Genomic DNA, 19,319 nt, shown 5'->3' on the forward strand with positions numbered 1-19,319 from the left:
TGGTGGAATTTAGTGGACTTGGCCTGGAAGTGCCCTGGAGTTCCGAGACGTTTCAACGGCTGATCTTCCGTCGATGTCGGCTCCGAATTGTCGGCCGGCTACTACTGAAGCATTATATCAGTTGTATGAGTCTATTGTTTTGACCATTAAAAGATTCTCTTGACTTTCAGAAACCAATGGCTAACTGTGTGGTATATATTGCAGCTCTTGTTCACGTACCTTGCAGGATCTAGACTCGAGAATGGCCTCCAATCACTCACTGACTGAGGATGGTTCACAACTTACATACAATGGAACAGCAACTCACTACTCAACTCTCTCTGATTCGGTCTATGGACCCCTTTCAAATGCTGTCAATCTTGTGCCACAGCCATGAGGACAAAATGTTCTTATCTGTTCCTATCCAAGTGAAACATCTTACTTTGCGCTGACTCACTTATCCGCTACTGTAGTGAGTCCTCGATGCTATAGAGAATGACTCTAACAATGTGTCTGATTAAACAGTAAGGCTTTGCTTCATTCATCGGTGAAATCAATGTTGGCCGTCAGTGAACCTCAACCAGTTGGTTCTCATATAGCAAACATCACCAGTGGTGAATCACGAACTCAGGACCTATGATATATCCTCTCCAAAGAGGGCAAGTTTACCTCCGGAATACCTTCAAAGCTGATTCAAACATTCCTGTAACAAATCAAGTCTGTTAACTCTGAGTTGATAGTACAAAAAGCTGGACGAGATGCTCTGGTTGAATGTCCAGGTGGAATCCAGCTTAGTCATATTCGAGTGGATCCTCACGATACTATTTTCTTATCTCTTCCGCGCTTCGAATCTCTTTTTTTCTTCTTCACATATTTTTACCCTTCGCCATCACACTTTTGAAATTGACCATTGTTTTCCGTGGCTTTTTCACAATCAAGCGCGAAGTAGACCATAACCGCCTTTCATAATCCCATTGCTTGCTCTTTTATTTCCTATGAGTGCTATGGGTTCGCTTATGTGCGTACATATCATCGTTGAAAACCTTTTTGTAGAAAAGAAAAAAGCGCGTGACAGATGATCCAACTCGCATTCGTTTCATTATACATGGATCTTTTTTTGAAACTATGTCTATGCCGCTTTAAAACTCCGAAACCCAATTGAATTGAACAATTCCGTACTCAAGCCTTTGCCTTTCGGCCCTTGCCTGCTTTTGTTGCCTTGCCCTTTGTGGCCTTTGCCTTGGGAGCTGGCTTCTCCTTGGTAATGACCTCGGTCTTCTCCTCGACAACTGTCTCAACAACCTCAGCGGGCTCCTCAACCTTGGCTTCCTCCTCCTTCTCAGCGGGTGCATCCTCAATAGCCTTGGTCTCGCTCTCTCCGTTCTCAATAGCAGCAGGGGCTGGCACGTCCTTGATCTCGGGGGCATCAAACTCGTAGCCAAGCTCCTTAAGCTTAGCAGCCTTCTTTGCGCGCTTAGAGTTCTCCTTTGTAACCTTGTTCGCCCATGCAGCCTCGGTCAGAGGCTTCTCAAGCTTGTGGCCTGCCATCTTGTTCCAGGGGACCTTCTTGAATCGTCGGTTGGCGTTCTTGAACAAATCTTCGTGAACCTGCTCCTTGGGGATCATTCGGCACTTGAGGATGTGGCCGAACAGAAGGTAGTTGTCCATGGTCTTGCACACAATCTCGGCGGTAGAGGCCTCCTCGAACTTGACGAAAGCGTAGTGCTTGCTGGCACCGGTCTTCTTGTTTCGGGAAAGTCGTAGGGCAACGATGGGGCCAAACTGCTCGAAGTACTGCCTCATCTCATGCTCGTAGAAACCGTGGGGAATGCGGCCGATGTAGATAACTCCAGCTTCCTCGTCGGAAGCCTTAGCGGCCTTCTGCACATCCTTAGAGACATTGGGGATCTTGCCAACGTCCTGTCCTGGCTTGAAGCTAGAGTCGCCCTCGGTAATGTCCTCGTCGTCAGAGTCCAGCTCCTTAACGATCGCCTGGACCTCCTTGCCCTCCTCAGCCTCAGACTCGGAAGACTCATCGGGGATATCGAGTGTGGTGGTTTCCTCCTCGACAACCTTGACTTCCTCGGGCTTGCTCTTCTTGGACTTTTGCGCCGGCTTGGTAGCGGTCTTTGTTGTGATGGCAGTCTTCTTGACAGACTTCTGCTTCTTCAGCGACACAGGCGATGCATCCTCGGGGGCTGTAAAAGCTGTGTTAGCGACACAAGAAAAGCTATATCGTGGGCATTATGTCTCTACCTTTTCGCTTGGGCTGGGCAGCTTTGGCAGCGCCGTTGGGCTTCTTGATGTCCGAAGCGGCTAAAAAGAGTCAGCGCATAAAGAATTATGGCTCTAGGATAACCTACACTTTCTCTTTCGCAATTCTGGGGCCATTGTGTCTGATTTGGTTGTCTTGTTGCTAGATATTCAAAAGCTAGACTCCCGCAGAAAAAGATGCGTGGGCCATTGAAAAAAATTGGGATTCTGCCATGTCTGCTCTGGGCGGTGAAGAATCGCGTCCACTATCAGTCTATCGTAGTGGGGGTCGGGGTCCTTTCAGCGGCTTGGTCCACTAAAAAGTGTCTGTAGCTTCTGAAGCTTACAACCTGGTGATATAGCGGATTAAGACCAACCGACATCATCAACTATTGCCTGTCAACTCAATTTATATTCTTGAGAGACTCTTACCGACTCACCTCTAATCATTATACTCCTTGTGAATTCTGAATCAAGCAAGCAGTGACTCTTCGATCTCGGCTATTCTCAAACAGAAACTTCTCAAGCACACCTAACAGTTCAATATCGATAACTCTCCAACTTCGCAGTTCGACATTTGATTGCACAAGATGTCAAAAAAGCAAGACAATCTGACACAAGAGGAGATATGGGATGACTCTGCCCTGATAGATTCTTGGAATGAAGCCTTGCAAGAGTACAAGGTAAGTGAGTTCTCTCTATGGCAAACGCTTACTGACAGACATTCTGTAGAAATACCACAGCATTCATGCTAAGGGCGGAAGTGTACGAGAATTGGAGCCCCAAAATCGGTATGTTCAATCTTGAAGGAGTGAAATTCATTCGGCTAACTCGTGAACGAAGGGCCGAAGCGGAGGCTGAGTCTGGATCTGGGCAACCCCAAGTTACAGAAGCAGAAGAGATTGAGTTGGAATCAGGAGCAGCAGAACAAAACAAGGTGGGTTTAGCTATGTTGATCTGTGTCATGAGAATCTTGGCTTCATATGCTCAGACAACTGACATGGAAGTTTAGGAGATCCCATCGTCGCGCAACGAGTCTAAGGAGCCAATCGCGTCTCAAGGTCTTCCCTCATTTCCTATACAAACCGTCCTCGGTTCCGGTAAGTCAAGATCCTTGAAATATATTTCTTGTCATATAGGCCTAATCAAAACACAACAGTTCAGGACGAAAGCCTCAAGAAACTCCTTATGTCATGGTACTATGCTGGGTACTACACAGGGTTGTACGAAGGACAACAGCAAGCTCAGCAGAAGTAGGATGGTTCGTAAGCGAAGAAACAATTTTACATCCTTGAAACACGGAAGAGCGGTAGTCATCCCCAATTTTGTCAGAGAAAGTCATGGCATACGCATGGGTTTCTCGGTCGGGCTGTTGCCGTTGATGCTACGATGCAAGATCGGCCGCCGATTCACGTGGAAATGTTCATGGATGGATAAGAACGGATGGATTCAAGAGAGGATCGTGGCGTTTCCGTCGAAACGAGAGGCCTCAAGCTGCCAGGGCCAGATTTAGAGACTTTGTTGTAAGTTCATATCATGTCAAGATATAGCGACCGCAATTTGTGACCCAAGATTATACCAGCGCTAAATACGGTGCAGGCAGGTCTCTTTCCATGTGGATACGATACTGCGCAGAGTATGGTTATTAGTTAAGCATCCATAGCAACACCAATGATATACGCAAAGCGATTAAGGTAGGTCACATATTAGGTCTCAAACCCTGTCAAGAAGATAAACTTTTCTCGTCCGAATTGCTGTGCTAAGGGTCTATCGCGGACGAGACTATGTCGATGAAACCTCACCGTTGACGATCAATGGTGAAACGGCCTCCGTGCCGCTCAAACGGCGAGTATAAGTGTATTTAATAGCTTGGCCCTTCTTGGCTTCAGTGAGCATCGCGTCAACGATATCATACTGTAATTCTGGTATAATAGAAACCTCAGGTGGCTGGGCCTTGGACTCTGAGCACGCACGGAGTAGCCAAGTCCCGTTCTTGGCTTTGTCGGACCTGTCTCTTTGACGTCTCACCACTAACAAAAACAGCCCCTGTTATCGGTCGTTGATACGACCCTATATAGACTTAGTTAAGCGCATTAGGCCTATACTGGTCGCTACGTAAGAAACCACCCCAATCATTATGTGTCGCATGTTATTCGCTTGGCACTAGGTACAGCGCAAAAGGGTAAAACTCCAAAACACCAAACGTGATCCGAGACGGACCTGTCACAGAGACCACCCCCGCATCAACAAGCGTTTCATAGGGGGACCTGTTGATGATGATCGGATCTAGACTGACCGAAGCGAGCAAAGCTAAGATTCGGCTTCTTCAGCGGCCGTGTTTCGAAAATGTGTTTGAGGGCTTGTCTTTTCAAGGGGGTTACAGGCGGTTGTTTAAACAGTTTGGCTCATGAGAAGCAAGGTATAATAAGGGCACAGCAGTACCACGACTGTCAACAAACATCCCATCCCCATATCTCCATCTCTTTCTCAATTGTTTCTTGTGCTTCATTCTTTTTGCACTCGAGAATTCCTTTCTTTGAAGGCAGGCCCTCTTCATTATTACTTAGTCTCTTAATCGCTAGATCGATCTCATCTCGTCTCTGGCCCGAACAACTCGCAATCCTTTTCCTTTTCTACTTTAATACCCTCAAGTTAAACATCATGAAAGTTTCAACTAGTCTGGCCGTGGCCGCCGCCTTTGCGCCCTTGACCATGGCGCGTTTCCTCGACTTTGCTCAGCCTGAACGACGGGATCATCCTATGCCTGCTGAAGCTGTACCCGCTGAGGCTGTGCCTGTAGAGGGCATGCCCGCACACGCTCTTCCTGCAGAGGTGCTCAGTGGGCACAAGAAGATCGTTCAGGGAGGTCACAAGATCTCCAAGACCGAGATCATCATCATCTGGGCGAACCCTGGAGCTGGTGCCGAGACAACCACCATCAACGAGAAGGTCACAGTTACTCAGACCGTCACCAAGGGAGGAGAGGCCGTTGCTACTCCTGCAGCCCCTGCTCAGCACACTGTCACTGTTGGTGGTCCAGGAGGTCTAGTTTACCAGCCTGAGGAGCTTCACGATATCCCCATTGGCGACACTGTTGTCTTCGAGTTCCTGTCACAGAACCACACCGTCTCTCAGTCTGGTTTCGACAAGCCCTGTGCTCTTCTCGAGGGTGGTATGGACTCTGGTTTCATGGCCAATCCCAACAACACTGTCTCTCCTCCTCCCCAAGTCGCTATGCAAGTCATGGTTGACACTCCTCTCTGTAAGTCACAAACCCGATAGTATCCTGATTCTCACACTAACCTTTGAAGGGTTCTACTGCAAGCAAGCCAACCACTGTGGAAAGGGTATGGTCTTCTCCATCAACCCTACTGCTGAGAAGACTCAGGCCAAGTTCAAGGAGATGGCCATCCAACAGAATGGTGATGGCAAGGCTACTCCCATCACAGGCGGCGATGCTGCCCCTGCACCTCCCGCTCCTCCTGCTGAGTCCAAGCCTGCTGAGGCTGCACCCCCTGCTCCTGCCGCTCCCGCAGCTCCTGATGCCACAGGAGTTGTCCCTGGAAAGGGTGTCATCGGTGGCGATGGCAGCTGTGTGTGCATGGTCTCCTGCTCAGCTGGTGGATTCCCAGCTCAGGCCCAAGGCATTAATTCATTTGGCGGCATGGGTGGTAAGTCATCTTCCACTCTTTGACATGATACCAAACACTAACGGTTCTCTAGGTGCCATGCCTTACAAGTTGGACAGTGTAGTTTAAGTTGGGCAATGACATGAAATACTTGGAGGTGTTGATACCACGGAGGACGATTTGAGTTGAATATCTTATTACTTGAATGTACCATTTATGGGTTTTAGACGACTGGGATTATGTTTGGGTACCTGGCCTAGATGGCTGATAAAATCTTCACGGGTTTGAAGATCGGTTTAGGTAGTTTAATGGGACAAAGCTTTATGGGAGAACTTATGACAACTTGTAATATTTGGCGAAGTTGCTATACCTGGAATTCATTATTCTGTAACGTACGCGCCTTTGATCTTGTATCACCCAAGACAGAGAACAGGCATGCCAACAAGAAGCACAGAGGTAATTATAGTCTCTGTTTCCAAGTCTCTATGGTACAACATTTATAGTACAATATTATAAACCCCTGGGGGTAGCCAACCTTATCCTTACTCCTGAGACGATGCAAAACCAAGCTTTTTATCCATTTCCTTATGCATCCAGTCTATTCCAGATTCCGTCCATATAATTATGTTCCGCCCATCTCAAGATCTGGATCAACCTCTGTTCCTAGATCCCGGTCCTCAACAAACCGACGTCCAACAAGTTCGTCCGGTAGATATGTCTGCTTCACCTGTCCATCACGGTAATTTGGTGGATACTTGTACTCAGCGCCATATCCCATGTCACGCATGAGTCTTGTAGGAGCATTACGTAAATGTAAAGGTACAGGAAGGCCGGCTACACCTGGTTCGCGCAGAGCTGCGTATGCGTTGTTCAGAGCACGGTAGGCCTTGGTGCTCTTGGGCGCATTACATAGCGCGACGGTGCAGTGTGCCAGAGGTATCCTAGCTTCTGGCATGCCGATTTGTTGTGTAGCTGTGTAGGTCGCGGTAGCAAGTGGCAGGAGGGTGTTATCCGCCAGACCAACGTCTTCAGAGGCGATGACAACCATGCGGCGAGCGATGAATAAGGGGTCTTCGCCGGATTGGAGCATGCGAGCAAGATAGTAGAGTGCCGCATCTGCATCGTTTCCACGGACTGACTTATGGAAAGCAGAAATTGTATCATAATGTTGATCGCCTGCACGGTCGTAAACGAGAGTCTTGGTAAGAGCAGCCTTTATATCTTCTTGTGTGATACCCTCGCGAGTTGTGAGCGAAAGGGCGAGCTCCAGGAGGTTCAAGGCAGTGCGAGCATCACCATCCGCAAAGCGTGCCAGGTAGGCCACCATAGCTTCGTCCAATAACGATGTTTGCGGATAAACTGATTCTTCCTCCTTGATCGCCCGCTGCAAAATGCGCACTACATCCTCTGTTGTAAGAGACTGTAACGTGAACGTACGACATCGAGAGAGCAAAGCATTCGCCACTTTGAAAGAAGGGTTCTCTGTTGTCGCACCAATGAGCGTCACAGTTCCGGCCTCAACAGGCTTGAGAAAGACATCCTGCTGAGCCTTATTGAAGCGGTGGATCTCATCGCAGAACATTATAGTCTTACGACCAGTAAGAGCAAGATCATTCATCGCCTCTTGGAAGTATTTCTTGCACTCGCTGACTCCCGTACTTGTCGCATTGAGCTCAATGAAACGACTGCCGACCATACGAGCGATACATCGTGCTATTGTCGTCTTTCCTGTGCCTGAAGCACCCCATAGAATCATCGAGGGTACTTGGTTCGATTCGATAAGAGAGCGCAGCACACCATTTGGTCCGACTAGATCTTGTCCGCATACTTCGTCGAGGTTTCGTGGTCGCATTCGTTCGGCTAAGGGCGCAGCTCGTTGTGTCTTTGTCTTCTTCACTACCCTTCCATCTTGTTCAGTATTTGGAGACCAAGTACTCGTTCCGTTGACATTCTCGCCGTTCGTCGTATCTTCTGCATTCTTGGAGCTTGCGACCCCATCGCCAGGGCCCTCTTCAAAAGTCCTCTTCTTCCCTGCTATAGGCTGTAATGCTCCGTTGACAGGAGTCGCTATTCGGTTCTCAGAGGCAGCTTGTCGTTTTGGCGCGGGCGTGGAGAAGAAGTTAGAAGCGTTTCGTTTTTGAGAGTTGCTTTGTGGTGTCTGTGATTGCGGCGGTGTTGGGGCCTTCTCTTTGTCTATTATGAAGCTCTCGCATCCTGAGTCGATGTGGTTGTTGATCTCGGAGGGTTTAACGGGCTTGTTGCAGATGGGGCAGTCGACCGCCATGGTCGCTGTAGTCGTGCCGATCACCGAATCACTGAGGGAGAGTTTGCTTTGCTATGCGACTTGGTAGTGGACGTTGTGGTGAGTTGTCGTCGGTTGGTTGATAGATTAGGGTCATGCATGGAATGAAGCTACGAGGTGAAAGCTAAGACTCGACCAAGTGAATAAAATAGAGTGGACCGTACCTGAACTAACTAGAACGCGTTCAAGTCCGTGTTCAAAATCGTGGGGACCAATCCCCGAACAACGGGCCGCTCTCGGATCCGTATAATCGGTATTTGTTAGCCTGTACTACTACTACCATCAATTCACACGACATTTCACGACACGTTATAGACAACATGGAATCAAAAGATTACATTGGTTTATTTTGACTATGGCGACAACCATTTCAATAGCCCGGTTGACTGAATTACTAAAAACCCTTAACATAACTCCGTGATAATGCTTCAACGACCACCAATCCCTTTCATGCTCATTCCATAACGCCTGTGCCGCCAAGCCGATATGTATTTGTATATCAATGCTGTGCCAATGTTCGATTTATTTAAGCTGATGTCTTGAGTGACCGCACTTTAGGTGATGCTATGCTTGTTTCGGCCTTGCGTTTGCCTAATACTGGGGTGTTTTCACGGTCTCGTGTTGCTTCTGCATGACATGATGCGTGATATGCTCGGTCGCCGACTAGAACTGTGTCTAGCCATACCCATTCTTGTGCCGTATCGAGCCATTTGTTCTCAAACTTGTCCTGGCAGATTGGACAAACAGTGTTGATGCGGCGAGATGCATCAGGAACGAGGATGTACTTTGGTTTAGCAGCCTCGGATGCCTTGGAGGCCTGAGCGGCAACATCTTCAGTTGTGGGGAGGTGGTCGACGTCGACGACTTCTCTTGACTTTAACCAGTCCTGTGTTGTTGTTAGTAATTTTGTATTCTGAGGAGGTAGTGTTGTGACTTACGCGTTGATCAACGTACCAACTCCGGTGCATACCTCGCTTCTCGGCTTCGTTGGTTCGCTGGTGGACACGGAAATGCCAGTCCATATGAGCAATCTTCTGCTTCTTTCCAACTGGGTCGTCTCGAAACCGTCTACCGCATTGGGTACAAGGTTGGCCCAGGTCGTTATGTAGTGCCCTGATCAAAGAAGGCTGACATGGCTGTTTGAGAGCGGCCACATTGATACCGCCTTGTACTGGAACTGGCGTTGGTGTTGCTGCAGGCGCAGGAGGGAGTAAGCCTGACTTTCGTAGTTGATCAAGAAGACTCCAAGGAGCTGCATTTGCTGCGGGCGCTGGTGTCGGTGTCTGGGACATCAAAGGCATTGGAGTCATCCCAGGTATCGTAGGTATCGACATTGCGGGCATAGGGGCCATGTTTGGCATTGCAGATATGTTTGGCATAGGTGGCTTTGGCGGTTCAGGATGAACCTGCGGCGGCTGAGGAGTTGGTGTCGAGCTCGAAGGTGTAGCCGACTGTCTTGCCATCAAGGCGGCCAAGGCTCCCTTGCCCAAGAGCGCATCAAGCGTCACACCTTCTTGCGCCGGAGCCGGAGCTGCAGACGGAGGGAGGGCTACGGACACTGGAGGCATAGGGCGTGCTTGAACGGGCACAGGAGGAGTAGGTGCAGGCCTTTGAGTCAGAGGCGCCATCATGTTTACGGCAGCAAGTTCAGTTACTTGTTTCTTAATGAGCTCAAGCTGATCCGGAGGCAAGCTAGTGCTGTTCACAATGCCCTGCAGGTCATGAAGTGCTCTTAATCTAGTCTGAACACCAACATCTTGGGGATTGCGCGAGGCTTCCGCCTGCATGGCAACAATTAGATTCCGAATGTCATTGCTCAATGACTGTCCTCCATTTGAAGTGTATTGCTGGGCTGGATGGCCTGGAGGGTATCTCATCCCAGGCGGTGTCGGAGTATCACGATGGGGCACGGCAGATCGCGATCGCCCAGGCATCATTCCCGCTTGGGGCATGCTTACGGCGCGTGCCTTCAAGAGTGCATTCTCAATAGGACGCACCAACTCGTGCGAAAAGACAGGCCTGCTGTCCATTGACCCAGGAACAGGCTCCTTCCATGTTCTAAGCATCTCCTCCATTTTTCGGCGAACTGGTTGATCGACTACTGCGTATGATTCCATAAAGGTCTTGAAGAGATTGCGGCCGAAGTAGAGAGTGTATGGTGTGCCGACATTCTTCACGATCGAGTCGAGTACGTACAGAGCTGGAAGTTTCTTGTTCGGTGGCGCCTACACGGGAGTTAGCATTAGATCGAATTGTTCGTGCGCATACACATTGCGCATCAAGATTCCAACCTACCTTAAGGATGTGTTGTTGCAAAACTTCAGCGATAGCTAGGGCATGTTCAGTATTCTCACGAGCAATGACTGTCAGGTTGCTAATCTCGAAGCGCATGTTAGAGGATAGATCCTCCAGGGCCATGCGGTAATCCTCCGCCACCTCAGCAGAGTCTCCAGACATGATGGCGGTGATGGAGACGAGCGCAACTGGTCGTGTGAGGTAAAGTGATGGTGATGGTGATGATTGGGCTAGGCACAGGTCAAGCTAGCGATAGGCTACAGAACCCGCTGGCGTCGGGTCGGGTCTGGACTGGAACAACGATGCGGATGCCTGAGGCTCCACTCAATAATAGTCGCGATTCAAATGCAAGAAAAAGCAACAAACGGACTTGATTCTCCTGAATAGAAAAGGCCAAAGAAAGAAGCCAGCTTTTAAAACAGGTCCCCTGAACGCACAGCTATTCTTGGATCTATTTTTGTACCAAAAGTCTTTATTGTTGCGTAAGGATTGTGTGTTCTTTGTATTGACTATTGATTAATAGGTTGTCTCTGAAATAAAAAGAAAGAACGAAAATGAGCTGCATATAATGGGTGTCAGCCCGCCTTTAAATTTACGATTTTCAAGGTTTACTCCCTCAGGCATTCGTTTGTTCCTTGTGGGCTTACAAATAAAGTCAAGGCGCGTGATGCCCCAGAAGGTTTCCGTGTAAGCTTCGAATGCGCTGAACTCATTCTGAACTTCAACCAACAGAAACTCAACGTAGTTCTCCTGAATTTCAGGTTGTCGACATAACTACATAGTCACTTTAATATAAGGTCTGTTCATAACTTTACAAACATCGGGATAAGGAGAAACAAGTCTCTGCAAACCTGAACCTTATGAATATTGACCTTAGAAACACAATTTGAGTTTGAACATGATTTGTTAAAATGGTTACAAACTAAGTTAAGCAAGATAATCTGCTAGCAAACAAATAACGAAAGCCGTAAATCCAAAACGTGGTATCGCTGACTCCTAATGCCTTAACGCCTTCCTATCTTTTTTCCTTCACGCACGCAATCTTTGCAGTTACAACTTTCCGAGCTGCACTTCACATTCTCCTTGTTCTTCACAGTCTCATTGACCGTCTTGAGGGCTTGTGCCGATTGCTTCTCCTCCGCTTCTTTCCGCACTTTCTCCTATTTGCGCGCCGCTTCTTCCTAGAATCGAGACATGTGTGCCTCCGAGTACATGCTTGGGCTATGCGGGCGAATGTTAATCGGGTGCAGAGCTGTATCTGGGCGACGAACTTCGGGGACGATGGGGCTGCGGCGATCTTCGCCTGAGTCGTGTGACTGTCGGCTGAGGGAGGAGGGTTCTTGATGCTCATAGTGAGGGGGAGGAGGAGCGTTGCGCTCAAGGTCACGGTCACGAGTAATAGGTTGACTTATGGTAGGTCGTCGGGGTGTGGGCTCGCTCTTCCTGTCCCAGAAGAATCTCTTGAAAGCATTCTTGGGTCGGTCTTCATTAGCAAATGAAGCGCTGTAGTTAGACTGGGGTTTGCCGAACGATTCATCGTCCGCGAGAGATCCATTAGACCGGATCTTGCGAGCATTGACGTTAACACCGCGAAAGATGAAAGTGCAGATGAGGTTCATGATGCCGAAGGTGCAGGTCAAGATGCCAGCGGCAATGATGAGTCGCCAAAAAGGAAGACCCAAATCATCACGACCATAGTCTGACGAATTGAGCTTGCCAAGGAGGTTCGTCCCAATAAGCAGCAGACCGATTCCAAGCCAGAAGAGGCCGTGGTTATCGGAGAACGCGGGCCAATGATTGGCGAAATACGCTCTGCAGAAGGGCAATTCGGAAATGATCAGGAAAATGGTGGCTGAGCTCATCATCGCGAGAGAGAGCGCCTCGAAAAAGAACCAGCCTTTGGAGGTGTTGATCTTGATGATGAGGATCCAACAAGAGGCGCCGGCGGTCAGGAGGCTGATAATCGTGAAAACACGCAGGATCTGGAGGATAATCATGCCTGGACCCCAGGCTCGTTGACTGGATCCGAACATAACGGGCGATGGCGTATTTGGTAGGTAAAAATGAATGAAATGTTGTTTAAGTTACGACTGAGGTCGAAAAGATTGAGATGAAGTTTTATAAGGAGGGAAGGAAGCTAGGAGAAGTGGTTAGACGAGGACTTTCGTGTTATAGGCAGCTCAGTACTTACTTTGAAGTCAAGTGTGTGATATTTGAGTTGTGTAGAAACTTTGAATCGAAGATATAGACACGACAGTGAAGTGAAGTTTGTTGGGTTGTGTAAGTGAAAGTTATCAACGAGTTGGTATATAAGTGAGTCGATGTTTGCACAAATGAGAAGGGTATGTGATATTGGAACCAGTCCGAACAGTCAATAAGTGAACAATAGGTAGTCAAAGAAGAGAAGGTTAATGATAGGAAATAGGTCAATGAAGGCGATCGAACACCATTGTTGGGCTTTGAATGAACGAAGAACAATAGGAGAAGGGAGAGGGGTTTGCCACCTGAACAGCTGGCACAAGCAGACTTTAAGAGCGACTGCATATGCACACATCAATCACACTCTTTGTTAGAAACGATGCGACATGCAGAACAAACTTTGGTTGGCCCCTGCATGCACCATCGACCAAGCGAAGCCGGAGTTTCTCGTCATGGCATGGATGTGAAGCTAGAGAGCCAACCAAAAGGGAGGCGACTCACGATTCGATATTTTCCCGCATCGAATCGCGTCAACGATTTACTCTGATGTTGGGCTCCACTCGGGCAGTCAATAGTGTCAGAATTGCAGAGAACCATCAGCGCTGCCGTGTCATGGCCGCCAAGTCTGGCCGCGAGCTGCTGCTATTCAGACTCGGTTTCAGCGGTTCCTTGCTCTGTGTGGAGGGCCCCGATGGGCAGCAACAGGTCGCAGCGACTCAGACCAGTCGACCCAGCTCAGCGCCTAAGTCTGGTGCTCGTGCGATTTCATCTGCAAGCGCTGTCGTCTTGAACGTTGGGCGCCATCGCTGGATGGTTTGCTATATTTGAATCTCAAGACTGGGGTTGAGATGGAGCACGATTGGCTGTGCTGTGTCGAAACGTTGTTTCAGGCCTTGCGCTACGAGCCGGGGCTCTACGTGGGTCTCAAGACCAACGTTAAGTGGCCTAGAGAATGGTCTCCACTGAAATACAGCAGACCAGAGGCTTCATGATGATAGAATAAAAGAGAGCTGGAGTCATGAAATGTGCAAAGAACTTGATTCATTAAATTGTTCAGATACACATGAACAATATATCCGATAGTTCAGGATGGAATTATTACTGTTAATGTGCTACACTGGTTCCGTATCTTGAATAGTAAGGGCTCAAACAAACGACCTGTAACAAGCCCCCAATACGTTGGAACTCAAACTGAAAACTGATTTCAGCTCGCGGCCAAGTTTTGAAAAGGTTCTCTCATCTTCCAGCTCGCTCAAGCAAACCTCAAAAAACAAGCCGGATCTCGTTTTCGTATGCTAGGGTCGCTTATTGCCAGGCCACAGACCCAGCCAGGCGCTTGTGTTCTGTCAAACGAAGCCTTAGCCGCGATGCTATTTTTGATCAACCAGGTGTAAGCGCTGGAGTCAGAAATAGCATCTATCCCGTAGGGCTGTATTCATGGTTCTCACAAACCTGACTCTGATAAGCGAGTTGAGGTTATTTCTGTATCTCCAATTTACTTTAACTTTAGATGCTTTTGCAATTACTTGCTGCAACGGCCTATCATTCCAAGAATACACTCGCAAATAAAAGCTGGAGCTGGCGAATGAATGTTCTGGATTATATATCTAAGCCTCGCTCGCAAACTCAACTTTTCAGCTACCCTGGATCTTGCTGCCAGGTCTCGGAAACGACATAAGGAACTGCAAAAGTAAATCAATTTTATTAAATGGAAGTGCATGTAAATGAAAATCTATGTGCACTTGTCTTATATCTTAAGAGCTTCCGGTAACTTTTACAAAACAAGGTTGCGGAAAATGTCAGAGGTGACATAATTACAGAGGTAATGCATCAGCGTCCATGTCTGTACATACCGAGTAACATGGCGCTGAAACTTATAAATTGCGCAACACTGTAAATGAATATATTTGATTCGATTCTTCGTAACGATGCTAGAAGTGATGGATCGTCAGTATGCTATCCGCTATATAACGCCTAAAACTGAACCTGAAAACGCCATTCCCATGCTGCTTCGTGTATATATGCCCTTAATCATCCTGCGTCAAGTCTATGAATCCAACATCGCTCGTCCGAAAAATCTTAGCCTGAACTCCTCTGCGCTCTAGAGCTGCTGTCTCCCTAGCCATCAGCTCGTCGCGCTCTTCGGCATCAACCTCCACCTCCTCATAGAAACCCACGGCACTGGCCTTTGGGATGAGCAACTTCTTCTTCCGCACAGGAGCAGGACTTGGGGTTGCGTTTCGATCTGGTGGGAGGGATGATTGTTGCCGTTTGTTAGGGGATGCAGAGGAGCGTGAGATGAGGGAGGAGAGGGGAGCAAGATCGGTTGACGAGTCACTATCAAAGTCATCATCGAATCTCGGTTGAGATTTTGGTTGGTGTTGTTTGGGAGCTGGGAGTGCAGATTTTGAAACAGAAGTCTGGGACGAAATCGTGTTCTTGGACTTTTTTGTGAACATGTCCATGGACATCTGCTTCATCTTGGGAGGCTGAGATGACTGAGAAAACTGAGAAGAAGTCGGTGGTCTCGTGCGTCTCGCATTCAATGCCGAGTCTTTCAGCCTTTGCGGAGAACCACTCGACGAAGGAATCGTACGCAGTGTGTTAGGTGAGTTGTGAGAGGCAGGCACACGAGTCCTTGGCCGTGGCGAAGGCGAAAGGGGAGGCGAGTCTGCTGCACAGGGCGGGCTAGATGTGATAATAATCGCTTGCTGTTCATTTGCAGGCTTTCGTGTCCTAGGAGTCACCTGTGAGCTGGCAAGTGTCCAAGGGGTTGTTGTCTGCCTGACGGTGCTACCCGAGGTTGACGTAGGTTGCTTACTTGGCTCCAGAGGTGACGGTATTCGCAAGCGACGGGATGTTGTCGGTCGGATCGGTGAGGTGATAATTTCGTTCTCTTTGGGCACCCCCTTGGAAGTTACCGTACAGACAGTATGAGGCTTGCTTGCTCGCACAAACTTGTTAAGCGCGCCAGCAGGCATACCCGACTTCGGACCAGGCTTGGACCTTGTTGCTTTCGTTTTGGGTTCCTTTGCTTGCTGTTTCTTTTTCTCTGCAGCCTTTTGCATCACCTGAGCATCTGCAAACACCTCTGGTATTCTCGACTTTGCCAATATTTCCAATGCCCAAACACCTTGCCGCGCTGAAGGGTTAAAAGGGGCCGGCTGTCGTTTCGCCGTGGATTCCTCAATGTTCTCCGCGTCTTCGATTTCGTCATCGCTGTTCAGTGCCAGCCCCCCTCGGGCTTGTACTATCTTTTCATCTTCCTCTTTGGACAAGTCTATGGGAACAATTTCGCTTGGAATGTGCTGTATGCGAACTTGTGACACCAAGTCATTCTTGAGATCGGATCTAAACCCTGCAATTCCTTTGACGTAGTCCGCGTTGTCGTGTCCTGCTAGAGCTTGCAGCTTCTGGACGAGCACTGCATGAGAAAGCACCTTGATGAACTTGAGAGCGCCAACTCTGTAATCCCAGCCGAAGACCTCTCTCGTGAACTCTCTTAGATCCTCAAATTGTATCTCTCTTTTGAAGTGAACCTTCTCTCGGATCTCGTCTATACTTTGTCCTGGAGACACAACGGGATGTGTGTAGTAACGTAGAACCTTGAAGTCTGGGAAAGTTTCTGGTATCGCCAAGGCCTTGTTCTTCCTTTTGAAATGACCATTCTCGTTGGTGCGAAGCTCATGTATTAGGGAATTTCTCCAAGCTGTGGTTCCTTCTTTGTCCACAGCCTTCAGCCGGCAGAGATCTCTACCAAAGCCAGCTTTGGCAGCCTCAACAGCCACTTTGATTCCACAGCCGGGGAGCCCGTTAGGATCGTAGTCACCGCCGCTCATCAAAGCAACCAGAACCATGCCCTCGCGATCCAAGCCATGCTGATCAAGCTTCATCTTCTCCGTATCAAACAGAGAGACATGTGTAGGTGTTTTGTCGCGTTTTGATGCTGGTGACCACTGTCGCAGCATTTTGGTGCACCCAAACATCAGAGCGTCAACATCCTCTGTTAGGACCATGTCTACAATGCCGTACTTCTGTAGCAGGGCGCACTCCGCCTCAGCTTCTCCTGGCGCATCGTGGGTGTTACAGCCGAATAGTCGAATCAATCGTTTCGCTTGTGCATTGGCGAAGGAGTCGCCTCGTCCGGATTTCTTGTTTCGCTTGACCGCAGGCTTGTATGGACCGTCAAAAACGAAGATAGGTTCGACTGGACAGGCCAGTAGACGAACGAGTCGGTAGAATAAAGTTCGAATTTCGGGGTTCGTGCCGCCTGACCGTTGTTAGAGAAGCGCTCCAGTATTTCAGTGGCTGTGATATACCTTGCGCCGCCTGATTTTGGAATTGCCAAATCGCAATATCAATAGCTATTCGTAAAGGCCGTCCCTGCTTCTCTAGTGACTCGGCGGCGAGTTTCAGTAAGGCCACTCGCTCGCCTTCGCCCACCTCCTGGTAGATCCTGTAGATATTAGCCTGACATTTCGCAGTATATAGCAAATAATTCTTACCCCTTGATACCCATTTGAACATCAGAAAGACCATGAAGCAATCCGCTTCAAACTCTCCTGATTTGATAGTCGATGATGTAGGTTGAAATTCACGGTTCCAAGGTTGCCCCACGTCGCTGCGGTTACCAGAAACCACTGTTTTCTTAGCCAGTGAAGGCGGCAGATCGGCGCTAGAAACGCCGACTTCAAATAATACATCAACCAACCAGCGTTAAGTTACATGGTTACGCCCTGACCAGGGCATCTCATCGCCAACATCGAACAAAGGGAAGAAGCAGGAAACACAGAAGAATCCATCTCACTTCGCGATGGCCTCTGGGACTGGATCTACACTTGCTCATCGAAGCGTGGCTAGTATCCGTGGAGGTCCTCCTCAGGGGCCAGGCCCCTCTACTCCACATACCCCGAATCGTTCTTCTGTTATTTCATCCTATGGCTCACCATCGACTATCCGCGCCGATGATGAGTTCATCATTGTTGAGCTGGGCTCACGCCATATCAGAGTTGGATTTGCGGGCGACACATCCCCGAGAGTGATTCTTCAATGCAGCCCTGAAGATCAAAGGCGGGCAGGAGACTTTAGAGGCTGGCAGCAACCGAAACGGTCACCTGGACTGCAATGGTCAAAGGAACATGAATTTTGGCGATATGATCTGAGAGATTTAGAACTTGGACTGTATCAGGACAAGCTGGAGCGTGTGCTGCACGATGCCTTCTCAAAGTTTGTCTTGCTTAAAACTCATAAGGGATAGTTGCTTACATGCATACAGATACTTGCTCATCGACTCCAGACCACGAAGACTTGGGTTAGTCTTGGACTCTGGAGTACCTCTACCACTGTTGACAGCCACTTTGGATACGCTGTTCAGCAGATTTCAGGCACCAACTATCTCTCTCATGTCAACACCATCTATGTCAGCCATCTCAGCAGGTGTCCGATCCGCCTTGGTGATAGATATGGGTTGGGCAGAAACCGTCATCGCCAGTGTCTATGAATACCGGGAAGTCAAGACCACACGCACAGTCCGAGGTGGCAGAGTACTTTTAGACGCACTTTACAAAACCATCGAGCCATTGATACCAGGAGAACATGATGCCACCAAACAAAGAGCCATCAGCTTTGAGGAATGCGAAGACATCATGTGTCGTTTGATGTGGTGCAAGCCGTCAGAATTCCGATCATCTCAACGGCAGTCAACTCAGCTGGAAACAGTTGACGAGCAAGAAGAGATCGAGGCTGAGTCGGCGCAAGCTGGTGTTCCAACAGGGGTCGCCCAAATACCCATCAATACAAGTCGTCGTCCATTGACAGTGGAGCTTCCCTTCGAGAAACTTGCCGAAGTTTGCGACGATACCTTCTTCGACCCTTCAGCAGACCGAGCGACATTTGACGACGATGAATTACCGCTGCACCTGCTATTGTATAGACATCTTTTACAACTACCACTGGATGTCCGAGCAATTTGCATGTCACGCATAATGTTCACGGGAGGATGCTCCAATATCTTGGGCATCAAACAACGAATTATCGACGATCTCACAGCGATCGTCAACAAGAGAGGATGGGAGCCAGTGTTCGGAAAGGTTGTGGACAAACATCGTAATAGTGCTAGGATCCATCAACAGTCCAGCACCACTTCTCCAACAGAAGGCTCCCCATCCTCATCGCCAGGTGAAGATGAGCAACGCAAATCTCCCAAGAAAGCAGCCGATGCCAAGCCAGAGCACGACCCGATAGAAGCCAAGGTTGTGCGACAGCGGGCTGCAATTCCACAATTCAAGGGCCAAATCCGAGCGATTCATACTCTTGGTCCCTGGATTGGAGGTAGCCTACTCTGTCAGTTAAAGATTCCTGCCATGGCGATTATTGATCGCGAGTCGTGGCTACTACAAGGTGCCAATGGAGCTTCTCGACCTAGCGAAGTGGACTTCAAGGCACAGCACAGACAGAGCGTGCAGGCAGGAGGATATGCTCGAGGAGGTGGAGGACATCACGGAAACTGGACTCTGGGCGTATGGGGCTACCTGTAGGAGGTTCAACGCTGAGAGAGGAATATCATGACATGAAATGAGGAATATGTTGGTGGTGCGGACAACTAGATAAGGTAGGCAACCAAATACCCGATTTTACTATGAGATCAACTTAATTGGTCCAAT

The 19,319-nt window shown here is 48.7% G+C and overlaps 10 protein-coding genes across 10 annotated transcripts; 5 read left to right on the plus strand and 5 right to left on the minus strand.

Moving 5' to 3' along the window:
• The first annotated feature begins 20 nt into the window (after positions 1 to 20).
• Positions 21 to 704, plus strand: BKA55DRAFT_563025 (uncharacterized protein). The gene has a single exon (XM_046192352.1). It carries the CDS (start codon positions 270 to 272, stop codon positions 429 to 431), a length of 162 nt encoding a protein of 53 aa, XP_046052389.1. The 5' UTR covers positions 21 to 269; the 3' UTR covers positions 432 to 704.
• Positions 705 to 853: 149 nt separating this feature from the next.
• Positions 854 to 2,465, minus strand: BKA55DRAFT_563028 (uncharacterized protein). Its single transcript, XM_046192353.1, has 3 exons — positions 2,343 to 2,465; positions 2,236 to 2,295; positions 854 to 2,177 (listed from the first exon to the last, which is right to left on the minus strand). The coding sequence occupies exons 1-3, from the start codon at positions 2,368 to 2,370 to the stop codon at positions 1,159 to 1,161; spliced, it is 1,107 nt and encodes a 368-aa protein (XP_046052390.1). The 5' UTR covers positions 2,371 to 2,465; the 3' UTR covers positions 854 to 1,158.
• Positions 2,466 to 2,822: 357 nt separating this feature from the next.
• On the plus strand, positions 2,823 to 3,489 carry BKA55DRAFT_687977 (uncharacterized protein; the record flags this gene model as incomplete). The annotated part of the gene is made up of 5 exons (XM_046199148.1): positions 2,823 to 2,915; positions 2,965 to 3,023; positions 3,076 to 3,169; positions 3,245 to 3,332; positions 3,392 to 3,489. 5 exons carry the CDS (start codon positions 2,823 to 2,825, stop codon positions 3,487 to 3,489), a joined length of 432 nt encoding a protein of 143 aa, XP_046052391.1.
• A 1,404-nt stretch (positions 3,490 to 4,893) lies between these two features.
• BKA55DRAFT_687978 (uncharacterized protein) lies at positions 4,894 to 5,990 on the plus strand (the record flags this gene model as incomplete). The annotated part of the gene is made up of 3 exons (XM_046199149.1): positions 4,894 to 5,494; positions 5,544 to 5,903; positions 5,956 to 5,990. 3 exons carry the CDS (start codon positions 4,894 to 4,896, stop codon positions 5,988 to 5,990), a joined length of 996 nt encoding a protein of 331 aa, XP_046052392.1.
• A 315-nt stretch (positions 5,991 to 6,305) lies between these two features.
• Positions 6,306 to 8,317, minus strand: BKA55DRAFT_304070 (DNA polymerase III, clamp loader complex, gamma/delta/delta subunit). Its single transcript, XM_046185608.1, has one exon. The coding sequence runs from the start codon at positions 8,143 to 8,145 to the stop codon at positions 6,484 to 6,486; it is 1,662 nt and encodes a 553-aa protein (XP_046052393.1). The 5' UTR covers positions 8,146 to 8,317; the 3' UTR covers positions 6,306 to 6,483.
• Positions 8,318 to 8,490: 173 nt separating this feature from the next.
• BKA55DRAFT_563034 (uncharacterized protein) lies at positions 8,491 to 11,065 on the minus strand. The gene is made up of 3 exons (XM_046192354.1): positions 10,459 to 11,065; positions 9,102 to 10,388; positions 8,491 to 9,049 (listed from the first exon to the last, which is right to left on the minus strand). Exons 1-3 carry the CDS (start codon positions 10,618 to 10,620, stop codon positions 8,690 to 8,692), a joined length of 1,809 nt encoding a protein of 602 aa, XP_046052394.1. The 5' UTR covers positions 10,621 to 11,065; the 3' UTR covers positions 8,491 to 8,689.
• A 574-nt stretch (positions 11,066 to 11,639) lies between these two features.
• BKA55DRAFT_537375 (uncharacterized protein) lies at positions 11,640 to 12,491 on the minus strand (the record flags this gene model as incomplete). Its single annotated transcript, XM_046189904.1, has 1 exon — positions 11,640 to 12,491. The coding sequence occupies one exon, from the start codon at positions 12,489 to 12,491 to the stop codon at positions 11,640 to 11,642; it is 852 nt and encodes a 283-aa protein (XP_046052395.1).
• A 778-nt stretch (positions 12,492 to 13,269) lies between these two features.
• On the plus strand, positions 13,270 to 13,649 carry BKA55DRAFT_537376 (uncharacterized protein; the record flags this gene model as incomplete). Its single annotated transcript, XM_046189905.1, has 2 exons — positions 13,270 to 13,470; positions 13,548 to 13,649. The coding sequence occupies 2 exons, from the start codon at positions 13,270 to 13,272 to the stop codon at positions 13,647 to 13,649; spliced, it is 303 nt and encodes a 100-aa protein (XP_046052396.1).
• A 1,035-nt stretch (positions 13,650 to 14,684) lies between these two features.
• On the minus strand, positions 14,685 to 17,184 carry BKA55DRAFT_505780 (uncharacterized protein; the record flags this gene model as incomplete). Its single annotated transcript, XM_046187218.1, has 2 exons — positions 14,685 to 16,927; positions 16,977 to 17,184. 2 exons carry the CDS (start codon positions 17,182 to 17,184, stop codon positions 14,685 to 14,687), a joined length of 2,451 nt encoding a protein of 816 aa, XP_046052397.1.
• Positions 17,185 to 17,470: 286 nt separating this feature from the next.
• Positions 17,471 to 19,193, plus strand: BKA55DRAFT_505413 (uncharacterized protein; the record flags this gene model as incomplete). Its single annotated transcript, XM_046187182.1, has 2 exons — positions 17,471 to 17,883; positions 17,933 to 19,193. The coding sequence occupies 2 exons, from the start codon at positions 17,471 to 17,473 to the stop codon at positions 19,191 to 19,193; spliced, it is 1,674 nt and encodes a 557-aa protein (XP_046052398.1).
• Between the last annotated feature and the right edge of the window lie 126 nt (positions 19,194 to 19,319).

The sequence above is a fragment of the Fusarium redolens genome (genome assembly GCF_020744475.1).
Source record: "Fusarium redolens strain MPI-CAGE-AT-0023 chromosome Unknown BKA55scaffold_5, whole genome shotgun sequence".
NCBI classification, from domain to species: domain Eukaryota; kingdom Fungi; phylum Ascomycota; class Sordariomycetes; order Hypocreales; family Nectriaceae; genus Fusarium; species Fusarium redolens.

Bases quoted from the DNA above. Each gene is read 5' to 3' on its own strand.
- BKA55DRAFT_304070 (XM_046185608.1), bottom strand. From the start codon at position 8,145: ATGGCGGTCGACTGCCCCATCTGCAACAAGCCCGTTAAACCCTCCGAG.
- BKA55DRAFT_563028 (XM_046192353.1), bottom strand. From the start codon at position 2,370: ATGGCCCCAGAATTGCGAAAGAGAAAGT. The intron at 2,296-2,342 runs GTAGGTTATCCT...GACTCTTTTTAG, and splicing joins AGAATTGCGAAAGAGAAAGT to CCGCTTCGGACATCAAGAAG. The intron at 2,178-2,235 runs GTAGAGACATAA...CAGCTTTTACAG, and splicing joins TGCCCAGCCCAAGCGAAAAG to CCCCCGAGGATGCATCGCCT.
- BKA55DRAFT_563034 (XM_046192354.1), bottom strand. From the start codon at position 10,620: ATGTCTGGAGACTCTGCTGAGGTGGCGGAGGATTACCGCATGGCCCTG. The intron at 10,389-10,458 runs GTAGGTTGGAAT...ACTCCCGTGTAG, and splicing joins TGCAACAACACATCCTTAAG to GCGCCACCGAACAAGAAACT. The intron at 9,050-9,101 runs GTAAGTCACAAC...ACAACAACACAG, and splicing joins GTTGGTACGTTGATCAACGC to GACTGGTTAAAGTCAAGAGA.
- BKA55DRAFT_563025 (XM_046192352.1), top strand. From the start codon at position 270: ATGGTTCACAACTTACATACAATGGAACAGCAACTCACTACTCAACTC.